Raw genomic sequence first — 12,666 nt, 5'->3', positions numbered from 1 at the left:
GTCTTTCCAAATTGCTTCCCCTCTCAACTGCACAGGACTGTGATAAGTCTCTGATATGTATTACTCTGAGTATCCTAATACATTGTATTCTAAATGACACTAAGATACCTACTAAACTGAAAATCTCAGAAGCACAGGTGCTGAATAAATATTTGCCATAAAAAGGTACACCATACACAGTTCATGCGTTCTGCAAATGCATAGTTGCATCAGATGAAATGTCTTTTTAACACATCTAAGCAATCACCTATGACTTAAAATATTCTTGCACTTCCCCTCATTCCAAAAGAATGCATCATATACATAGAAAGGGTTTACCTGTGTCCTTTGGGAGCACAGTTCACTGCTATCATCTTCCATCTTCAGTGTTTTTGTTTGTCTTTATGCAGATACTCTAACGAATTAAGTCCTTTCCCTCAGTTAGCAGCAGGGCTTCCAACCACTACCTCACAGCAAGTAGCACCAGGTACAAGTATCTGCCTTAAACATCTGCAGTTGTCCCTCTAGCCAACATCTGAGTCAGCAAGTTTTTTTACAATATGCTCCAATTATGTAAAATTCCATTTTTTCTGAAAAAAAAAGTTTATTCTGTTTACCACAAGTCCTGAGCAAGCTTAGGCTACAGAAACTTTTACTTTAGAATTTGACAGCTGCTTAGTCAGAAGTTGTTTTGGAATACTTAATAAAGCCAAACAATTCAATGGATTCAATTTCATTCTGTGAGTTCAGTTTCTTTAGGGTTGTTTTTTTAAAAAAAATCAGTACCTAAAAGTTAGCTTGACACTGAAAACCGCCATGAGGGATCATGTATCTTGCTTTACACATCTGAAGATAGTAAAACAAAGATTTAAGTCCTAATTAAAATATAGCATTGGTTCACTGAATAAGTTACTTGCCTTCTAATTTTAAAAGATCTCTTCCTGTATCATAAGTGTCTGATTTTATGCAGTTAACTTTGAGTAACCTTTCATTTTAAATCTACCTTGGCTGTAATTTTTTTAATAAAATTTGAGTGATAGTAAGGCACCATTCAGAATATTTGCTGAGAAATATCTTCTGCAAATACGCATCTTTGAGCAAAGACCAGTAACTTTAAGGATGTTAAGACCTCTTACTGTGCTAAACAAGTGCTACAACTAAATCAGCTTAAATTGTGAACTAAATTCTACTAAGCTCCTTGTGAAAAAAGCTAGGAGAAATTCCAGTTTTCCAGTATATTTTTATAAATATCAGCTCCTGTTCTGCATTTTTTAGAAAAATAAGTTTCTGATAAATACGATGTATGTCATCTTTCTGAATACTATATAGTTAAAGACTTCTAAGTATGGTGAAGTCTAACTTTTAGTGAGGATCTGTAAACTATGTATTCCTCTCATAAAAAAACACATTTGACAAATTCCAAACACATGCAGGTTCCTCTCTCTCCTATGAATTCTGGTACATACTACTTCAGCCTGTGAACATGAAATTGTATAAATGCTTACACTTACTTAACCATTCTTTGCAGGATGTGGGGATTACTGACTAGCTGTTATCCTGGGCAACACTCTCACAGCAGTTAGAATCCTTCCTTTAAATAAGAAGGCATACCATCATAATGATTTTCAAAATCACACACATTAATCTCTTCCATTCCTCATGCAATTGCACAGTATTTCTGGCTTATGGGCACAACTGTCTTGTCATTTAGAAATAGCTTCTCTTCAACAAAAAACCTGAATTGTACCACAAAAGGTCATACTTAACTAAAATAAGCAGCTTATGCCAACTGATTTAAAAAAAAATAGGTAGTCTAATATAAAAGAATGGCTCAAATTAATAGTTATTTTAATAGGATATATTATTTTGCATGGAATCAATTTTGTTGGCATGTTCAGTATGAGATACCAATATGCTGATGAAAGCCCGAGTAGCAAAAGACATGAAAGGATAAGAACATTTGTTTATCTCTGGGTTTCCAAGGTCTTGGGCTTATATACAGGAACGTTTTTCTCCTGAAGCGATGGGAGGCCCTTAATTATATCTGCAGCTTTCTCTGCTATCATAATAGTTGGGGCATTCAAATTTCCACTGACAACACTGGGCATTATTGAGGCATCTACTACTCTCAAGTTTTCAATGCCAATTACTTTTGTTTGGGGATCAACTACAGCAGTGCTATCTGAAAGCTGACCCATTTTACAGGTGCAGGAAGGATGATAAGCACTATCAGCCTTCTGCCTTATGAAAGCATCTATTTCTTTGTCAGACTGAACGTGGTCTCCTGGTTGAATTTCAGGCCCACGAAATTTGTCAAAAGCTTTCTGAGCAAAGATCTCTCTGGTCAACTTGACACACTGGCGGAATTCCCAAATATCTCTTTCTGTATGGAGAGAAAATAAGAAAATTGTAAGTACATCCTTAATTTAATAATACATACGGAATGCATAACAGAAAAAAATAGCATCAAAGGAAAAATGCTGGAGGGAACGTCTCTCACTTATTGCTGAAATAATAAAGTAGGGTATTTTTCGAAGTCACAGATATTTACATTCCCTGTGAACAAAACTGTCACTTATATTGCACAATCTCAAAAGGGAATAGGTAAGCTATGAAGAATTGCTCTTTATTTCACTATACCCACTGTCTAGCCAAGGACACTAGTCTCAGCACAAAGAAGCAAACAATCCATTCTTTCACAAGCAGAGAGCTGAAATGCAGGGAAACAGCATGATGGAACAAACGGTAAGAACCCTGACTGAATCCTCAACAGGGAATTCTTTTTGGTTTGTACAGTGCTTTGTACAATGGCCTCTTTTGATACTAACTGACTTTTACAAATGAGAAATAAATAACAATGCACCAACCAACACTTCTGAACTGGTGTTGAGTAGATATGAAAATCTGCTACTGAAACAGGCAGGAAATAAGCTGATATCAGAGAAAGGGGCTGCATTTACCTGTTGACATGTAGTTAGGCTCAATGATAGGATGGTCATTTGGGTCTGTACTCTTCAGCTTTAGCCAGCCCACACTCGTGCTCCTCATAGGTCCCACATGGACCTGTAACACCCACACTATACTTGTGACACAATCCCACCAGACGTATTTCCAAATTCAGTATGATTTTTTTTTTTGGCAATTTGGACAGTCTTTACAAATTAAGCAAATGTAAACATTAAAGGGAAACAATGGAAAATGCCATTGAACATTTTTACATTTTATATAAATTTGTTGTAAATACGATATTCCATAAGGGGAAGGGAATATACCTGTCATCAACTCACAGCTTATCTTTTAATTTAAAATACAACCTCTCCAATTTAGCTGTAGCAGAGCATTCTAATACAATCAGCAATCAAACCTAATTACTATCATCACTGAAGAGATTAGCAAGAAGAAGCGTATATTCAGTGACAGCTCCCCAGCATTAGCACAGACTTTTGGATCAAGATCATAGTTTAAAATGGGGCTTGGATTTGTGACAATGAATAAATGAGTGGCCTCTTACATTCTCATTTAAGCCTCTGTCTAAACTGCAACACCTTGTTTTAGTTTTGTACAATGGTATCCTAATCAACAGTACTATGGCACTTCAGTAGTGCAAATACTAAAACAGCAGTTCAATACTTGCCTACTTTCCCAGAGATAAAACATAACATAATTTTGGTAGCAATATCAAATAACAAGCTTATGTTTTTTCCTCAGTGTTGGAAGGTAAGCCAGCTCTTTTGTATTACACTGAACAAAATATTGTTCAGTATATAGCCAAATTATCAATGTTTATTATAAAGTGTAAGCCTTCTTGCTAATTGCTACAGAACATTACTGGAATATTTTCTCCAACAGCTCACCTGGTAAGCTTCCATTGTGGAAGCAACCCGACCATGATCAATCACCTGAGAAGGGAGAAAGTGAAACTGAATGTCGGGGTGAGGAACCCCTGGTTCACTTCGGATAAAACCACCGGATTCTAAGTGGGCAGTGGCTCCCTCACCTACAGAATGTAAATGAGAGAGAAAATGCCATTAAAAGACCACAGAAAGGCAAGAAATCCACTTCTTTCTTAACCCTTGGTTTCTTTACTATGAATTCAAATATACAGTGGAAATAGCAAGGAACACAAATCTGTTATGAACAGCTTGTAATTTAAGCAATATGCATCACTTTCATCTGCTTTTGAATCTCTAGATAAACGTAAGCATGTGTAACTTTGGAAATCCCACTTATTCGAGAGTAGGATGTCACAGTTATCTCAGTGTAACTGGCAGGCCTAGGGGCTAACTCCAGAGTTAGATTTGGTCCCAGGATCCGAACAGGTATGGAGGGAGCTGACTGCAGGCACTGCACACTCCATGACATGCAGTATCGTTACCCCATCAGTCACATGTAACAGGCAGAGCTGTTGCCAGTACCTACCCTGAAGGGGAAAGATGAAGAGCCTGCAATCCCCCTCATATTATGCTATTTTCACATCCGTTTAAAACCATGAGTCAGCCCTCAATATTTACTTGCATGGCAAAAAGCCACACGTACCCAGCATAAGTTATTTCAAGGATTACTTTTACTCTTTTTAATGTACAACTTACAGCTGGGTTACTGTAAAATGTAAAATGTGTAATTTTAATAAAAGCCACTTCTGATTTACATGCAAGTCTAGAGGGTTCTGATCAGAGCAGCAAACTAATTATTTTGGGGCAATTATAAAGAAAATTTAATTCAGCTCAACAATATGTTTTTATTGACAGGGTATATATTTCAAATAATTTTTTCTTCATTTTTTTACAATAGCTTTTCTCAGTAGCACCAAGATTTTTAAATGTAGATTCTTCCTTAAAATGAGAGGGAGATAAAAATGTTTAAAAAGTGTATAAAAACCTCCCTTCTTACCTAAGATATAATAACTGTTTTAAAAGATTCCGATTTAGAAAAAAGAAAAAGTTCAAAGCCCATTTGCAAGCTCCAGTTATTTCCCAGGACATGAAAAATAATTACATATGAAGGCTCCCAGACTTCAAAGTTCATGGATAAAAGGCTGTAATAATTCTAAAGCAATCAATGGTAGAATGATTGCATACTTTGTTTCATACCTGTAAACTTCCAAAGCCATTCTAGACCAATCCTCATCATGTTAATTGGCTTTTGTGCATTATATAGAGTAATGGGTTTGGTGCACTTTTGCTGGACGTACACTTCTAAATGATCTTGAAGGTTCTGGCCTACGCCTGGGAGGTAAGTAGAAAGGGGGAAAAAAAGTTATGTCATGCTGCACAGAGCAGTTATACAAAATATTTGCAATTTGCAGAAAACAGCATAAATGGGAACTAAACTAACCTCTTACAAGGGCAGTGATGACTAAGACCGAGACCATGAGTCATACCAGCCTTTTGCTCATGTCAGAATAAGGTTTTACATAAACATAGCATAACTAGAATGAAAATAGAAAGTTAAATGGCAGACATATCACTTGTTCTAAAATTGCCAGATATGACTTCTAAATACAGTACTAGCTTTTCTAGTTTAAAGGAGAAGTTCATGTTATTCCTTCTATCTTTGAATATATATGACAGTTGTGGATCAAAACTCATTCAAAATTCTAAATAAGTATGCTGCTTTACTTTAAAAGTACACAGTGGCATTTTTCAGAAAGGCATTTTTCACTATGAAATGTAGCGAAGAAAGTGTAGTTGATTGCTCAATTCTAAAATCCGTGCATGCTTCCACTGATTTGTAACACTTAGTTTCAGGCCACACAATGTGACATAAAGACAACTGAATTTCACGGATTCATTTCATTTAATGGTCTTCAGATTGCATCCACAGAAAGATGTAAAGTTAACAGAAATAGTAAAATTACCAGGAAGATGGCAAACAACAGGGATCCCAAGTTTTTTTAGCTCATCTGCATTGCCAATGCCAGACAACATAAGCAGCTGTGGAGAATTTATGGCACCTCCGCTTAAAATAACTTCTTTACTGGCAAAAGCCTAAAAGGAAATGAGCACAAAAGTCCTAACATTATTAAGCCTGATCTGAATGCCAGCAACGTGTCAAGAGCTTCTGTTCAGATATGCTATTCTGATCAGATTAGACACCTTTCCCTCACATTTTTCTCTTTCTAAATGTATCCCTGTCTTCCAGAAGTTTCTGCAGAGAGAAATGAGCTTCCACTTTGAGAATTTCTTTATTTATTCCCATGTTTACAATCTGTTCAAACTGTATGGCACAGAAATATTCAGCTCAGACAGTACTATGGCGGCCAAGAAACTCCTGTGCCACTTTGCCAGGAAAAAAGTACCTATGACACTCAGATCAGTCAGCTAAGCATCTCTTCCATTTACAGTAACAGTTTGTAAATTAAACTCCTAAGGAAGATTTTGAATTCTGAGACATGCTAGGTCATAAATTCTCAAGAACTTATTTTCTTAATTCAGCAACGACTAATGTTTTGTTCCTTAGCTCATTGTAGTCCTTGGAAGACACTCAGCCACTAAAGCACTACTGAGAAAACTGTGACTGCAGGCATATATATATAATTGTTTTGCTGACAGACTTTTCATCAAACAGTTTGAGTCTGAGCCTTGAGCTGGTCATGATATAGGCTGCTAAACTATTCCTCCGCCTTTGGCTCGGTTTTCTGTACTGGATAGGTCTTTCTCTAGAACCTCCTCTGCAAGTATTTTTGGCACATCTTGCTTCCAAGGATTTCTGCCCCAAAATATTCTCATTTAGCAATATCAAAATCCTTCGCTGTCCCATCCATTTCTGGGGGGTACCTCTTCCCTGTTGCCACATCCCTTAAATTTAGGATCAGAACTAGCCCCCTTAGTGCTTTTCACTGTTAAAAGGCAAAACTGTGTGGAGTAAGAAAATATCGATACCCTCCTCCTTCTCCCTTCACTCTTTGAAAAAGGAAGATGTGGGTGAACCCAACCTTGTTCAAACTATCCCTTTCTATTCCAACAAGATGGGTCATGGACACACAGACATCGGATGCACTCCATCCTCCCTAGTTGCACCTATGTTGGCTGTTGAAATACAAGATATCCTTCGTATACACATTGAGTTACGTAGCTGATTACAAACTGAATAGTAAGTCTTGCACATTAGAAAAAAAAGATTCAAGATTCACCTGTCCTTATGAAAGAACAATTGCACCACAAAAAAGAAACAAAAAGTAAGCAACAATTTATATGTAATGCAAATTCTAATGCTACCTAAGTTAGTCCATTGTTTTAAAGCAATACACATTGCAAAAGTAATACCGTAACATTTATCTGTGAATTCAAATATATCATGTGCCACAGTGAGGAAAAATAGATGAGGCATACAGTTATGTCCCTGAACTTCCTCTCATTAGCAAGCAAAACCCACAACGATTTAAGGAAATATACCTGGTATTGCTCATCTGAATTCTCCACTATTGTAGAATGTAAGGCGCTATCATGAGTAGTTGCTTGTTTTTATTTTAGATGAGGCATTTAGCTTCTAAGGCAACATTAAAAAGTGCTATTTTTTCCTGTAGTATGGTGAAGGGTTAACAGATTAGCACAGAGTGCATATTAACTTGTAGTAATCCTATAATTTGAATGATACCTCAGATATGCAGAATGATGGTGAATAAGACTGTTGCTAGTAATAAGATCAAAACATAGTAAGAATATAAATTTTGATAAATTGCTTCCACACTATTTATCTGAAACTGCCAACGGATAGCCAGTGCTGATATTTTTTGTTCGGTATTGTTTTGCACTGGGCAATCGTTAGTATGGCAAGACTAATACACAGCATATCTGTGACTGCTGAATCAATACCTCAATCTGTATTTTACATGTTATACAAATATAACTTATTTATATTTCCTATGGTACACACAGAACTAATGACAGTTGTTCCAGGTAGTGTTCAAATGACGATTGTTCAGTCTACGCCCACTGCAAAGTCAGCACTGTAGTTATTCCTAGACCATATACAGTCTTTCACTGTGCTTAGAGCTAGCATACAAAAAGGAAAAACTGACTTAGAAACATTTTTGTGTGGGTTATTTAGTTTATAATATATTCAGACGCTTCAGGACATGGTTTAGGGGACATGGTGGCGCTGGATTAATGGTTGGACTTGATGATCTTGAAGGTCCTTTCTAACCTTAGTGATTCTGTCATTCTGTGAAAAACATTTTGCCCCTATAAATACACTTTTCTGATTGATTGTGATCTCAGAAACTCCAGGAATGTTCAGTCTCCCTTCCCTACTTTTATCAGAGGGCTTACTGGAGTCCTGGGAGCTCTCTGGGATCCCAACACCTACTGAAATAACAACTAAGTCTTTCCACTGGCTTGAATAGGTTTTGAATCATGCTTGAATCACATTTTGATGATCTTTTAACTTTACTGATGACTGGCGTAAAAGAGATCCTACCTAAAATAAGACTGTAAAAACAAAAACACTTTAATGTAATCAAGTGCCTCATCTTGTGTTTATAGTGTAACAAAATTATTAGCTCTTCCATCCAGACAGGTATAATATTTTCCAGAAAGTAAAAGCAGGCAAGTCCTGCAATTTTAATGCTGAGGGGGAAAAAACTACGTGTAGTTCATACATGTATTAATATGTATGAAAATTCATTGTAATTAAAGAATTTTGCAACTAAAGTGGTCCAGCATTCAGAAAGTCTTTGATCATACGTAATTAGCTATACAAAGCTTTTTCAACAAAATTAATCTTGATAATGGCACAAGAATAGCAAGTAGACAAAGATAATGGCACAAGAACAGACATTTAATAGCTCATGCAATCAATTAAATTTTCTGCAACTTTCTTTTTACATTGTTAATGATAATAATTTTACCAATCCACTTAGGAAACAATAGATTTGTTCTGTGCATTAGAAAATGAAAGAACAGTTTATTTATATTGCATTTTAACTTCTAGCAGGTTCTCACAGAACACGTGACTGTTGAGCTCACTTTACTGAACTCAAACCATCAAAATTTGTACTCTCCTCTCTTTAGGATATTACTATTACACTTTTTAATTTCTTGTAATTGTTTGTGACTAAATATCTTAAGTTATTAACATACAAATCCCTTTTAGGCAATCTCCTAGTTACATACTCCATATCAGCTGTAATATTAAAGAGTTAAGGGAAATGAAAATGTTTTAGGTCTTATAGAAGTCAATGGATTGAAAGCTGTGTAAAATGAACTGTTTATCCACAGAGTTAAGTTGTAATGGCAGTTCAAGCTTCCTTCCACATGATCACATGTTCAGTGGAAGTTGGACTGAGACTGAAAAATATTCATTCCACAAACAACCATGAGGCACATTTCATTGTTATGTTTTATCATTACTATCCCAAAACTCAATACATAATGGCAATGTAGTAGTGAATGACTCATTATCTACCCCTTGAGCCATTCAGATTTCAGTATCTAGCTTTTACAGATTTTCCTATGCCAGAACAGCATTTTCAGAATTGTTTTTCAGAAACATCAGCATTTCAGCTCACCAGTCAATACACTGAGACACTGCATGATTGCACCATAGATTCCAGCCAGAAACTTCACACAACACTCTTGCGTAACACCTAGTTATGGCTTGTCCCCTCAGTACTGAGAGACAGAAATATAAAGGAGATGTTAATCCCTAAATCAATACAGCTGAAATATCACCTACTGCAAAATAACTGACAAGGAATCATATACTGGAAGAGACAACACAGCATCTGAAAAGCAGATATTTTGCATAGTAAAGTGCCACTTTTAATAAAAGTTTGTTTTTAAAAAAAAATTTTCATTTTGCTTTGACTTACATCTTTCATACTGGGAAAAAAAATCTCTTACCTTTTTCCTTTGCCCATTTTTCACATACTCAACACCAATGGATTTTGTTCCTTGAAACAAGATTTTTGTTACAAGTGTCTTCTCTGCAACTGACAAATTTGGGCGCGATATGGCTGGGTGAAGGTAAGCACTAGCTGTGCTCCATCTTTGACCTACAATGTATATTTACATTAAATATCAAAATAGTCATGCTCAGTATTCTTCAAGATTTAGGCCAATAACAATCAGGATGTTTACAGAGGGAAAACCTTCATATATAGAGTTCAAGGCAAATGTGGTTTGATATAATAACTGAAGATTTTATTTTAACATAATAAATTTCACAATGACATTCTGAAAACCTATGCACCTTCCCAAATTTAACTATGAATCAAGACTTGCATGCCAATGCAATTTTAAATTAAATACACCCTAGACTGATAGCAAGATGCTGTGAAATGAAGAAGGTGTAAATACAGAGTGCCATAGCTGTTCAATTATCTAAACAACCAAACAGCATTCAGTGCAGATTATATGGTAATATTCTAAAATGCTTTCAGAAGTACCACTGGTGGGTCAGGAATACCAATTACTTAAGCATCCTTTCATGATTTACCTTGGTGTACAGTCATGTCCATCCAGCCAAATCCTTCTTGCTGATAGCCATTCATATCATCTGTGAAGGGATACCCAGCTTCCTGGGTTGCCTCCAGGAATGCAAGATGAAGAGGATGGTTTGTTTTCCCTCTTGACACATACAGGGGTCCATTTCCACCTCTGTACTGATCTGGCCCCAGTTCATGTGTCTGTGCCTTCTTAAAATAGGGCAAGCAATGTTCATAGTCCCATCCTATAGCCCCTTCCCTGCTCCATCGATTATAATCTTCTGCATGCCCACGAATGTATACCATAGCATTGAGAGAAGAGGAGCCACCCCACACTCTTCCACGGGGCCAGTACATAATTCGGTTATCCATATGCTTTTGTGATGTTGTGTGGTAATACCAGTTATATTTCTCATCACAGAGGTTGTAAGTTAATGCAGCAGGCATATGAATCTTCCACATCAGTCTTTTACTACCTAGAAGGGTATCTTTAGGGCCTGCTTCCAAAAGCAGTACAGTACTGAGAGGGTCTTCAGTCAACCTGTTGGCTAATACACACCCTGCTGATCCAGCTCCAACAATGACATAATTATAAGAGTTTGCCTTTTCAGAGCTAAGTTGAGACAATGTACGTGAAATTTTGAATTGTTTTTCATTGATGCCCAATTTGTTCTTGAATATGTGTGTTTTAAACAGAGTTCCTGTTACTTTGTGCATCTGATTGACAGAATTGCAACATTTAACTCCTTTCATTAAGTATGACATCTTTACTGATTGTATAACTCTTGAGAATTTCTAACAAAAATCCGGTGTATTACCCTAGAAAGACAAACAAACAAAAATCCTAATTAAGACATAAGCGTTAATAAAATGTATGACCTCTAAAACGTCAGTGATTTTCAGGTAAAACTGGTGTTCTTTACTCATTCTCACTATCCAAGAGGTTAACAATGCCAATAAAACAATAAACATTTACTCTGAAACGTGCTGTCTTATGTTAAGGCAGTCTACGCAGCAGTCAAGTGGCATATGTAATTTTGTATTATATGCAGTCTGATTTTGATTTGCTTCTGGTTCCTGAGATAGCTACATGAAGCAGATTTTCAAACCAACAATTTCATTAAATTCTCTGTAAGTCTGTGGCAGTCAGTGATATTGTATAGCAAGTGACAACAATGGAAGTGATGAGTATGCCCACAGTAGCTTCTGCGAGACCAGATCTAGGACGACATCTCTACAAAACACGTGTAACAGCACAACTCATTTTCAGCTATACCTAAGGTGAAAAACTGCTGGGTTTTGAGGTATGTCTCCTAATACAGGTAAAGGCAGAATCTGTTCATCTGTGGCGCTCTACCTTATTACTAAAACCAGATCCTGCAGGAGTGTTCTGAGGACAGTTACAACTTAGTACCACGAGATGCTTAGGCTGAGTAGGAATGGCAATTTTTTTACCTTCAGAAAAGGCTGTGAGCCTTGCAAGCAACACAGGTTTAGCTGCGTGTTGCAGAGGTTCAGGTACAGGGACTAAATGCAACAGCCCGTTTAAGTGTCATAGGTACCAATGCTGCTGGCTAGTCTGAACTGTGTTTCCCTTGCTCTCTCCTTGAAACCATTTCCCTTGGTATAAACAATTAGTGAAAATGGATATCTTTGGGCTGTTAAAAGTATTTATCCTTGGCCCATGGCTTCTAAGCGGTTGCCTTGGATTCTAGAGACAGTAACCTATCTAGAGGCTGTTACACTGTAATGCACTGTCCATCTAGAAGAGATAAGCAATCTTTCTCTTGGAAATACATTGAATACTTACTATGTTTGTGAAATCTAATTTTTCAGAAATGAAGTTGTTAACATTGATTTTCATGCATTCAAGTTTCATAGTTATCCAATATTTTTTAATATAAGCCTTGTATTTCTGTAAAATGACTGTGTTTTTTCACTAGAAGAAAACACACCTTAATGAATCACTGAAATAATCAGCTTTTTCTTACTAAATGGTGGAACAGAACTGTACTAATTTTCTCAGGTGAAACTCTGCAATGTACAGCTTGTGAGAGTACGTGAGCTCTTAAGGCCCAACTCTGTAACAAAATTAGGTGCAGGCTCCTGATAAATGTTAAAAGTCTTCCACATACAACTGTATTTATTTACAATTTGATGTACAATCTCATATGCAAAAGTATTTTTTTTTCCCCCTTGGGAAACAGATGGGAGTAAGCATACATCTCTTACTCTTCTCTTGGATAACTTCTAACAGGCTG

At 36.5% G+C, this 12,666-nt stretch overlaps 1 protein-coding gene across 1 annotated transcript; it reads right to left on the bottom strand.

The window, feature by feature from the left end:
- Window positions 1-1,943: 1,943 nt before the first annotated feature.
- CHDH (choline dehydrogenase) lies at window positions 1,944-11,170 on the bottom strand (the record flags this gene model as incomplete). Its single annotated transcript, XM_082004621.1, has 7 exons — window positions 1,944-2,362; window positions 2,940-3,042; window positions 3,834-3,976; window positions 5,070-5,204; window positions 5,837-5,966; window positions 9,822-9,973; window positions 10,417-11,170. 7 exons carry the CDS (start codon window positions 11,168-11,170, stop codon window positions 1,944-1,946), a joined length of 1,836 nt encoding a protein of 611 aa, XP_081860747.1.
- Window positions 11,171-12,666: the final 1,496 nt, after the last annotated feature.

The sequence above is a fragment of the Phaethon aethereus genome, assembly GCF_964289735.1.
Source record: "Phaethon aethereus genome assembly, chromosome: 11".
In the NCBI taxonomy this organism is placed as follows: Eukaryota; Metazoa; Chordata; class Aves; order Phaethontiformes; family Phaethontidae; genus Phaethon; species Phaethon aethereus.
The sequence above is the reverse complement of the archived record's forward strand: the minus strand, read 5'-3'. Positions and strand labels throughout refer to the sequence as shown.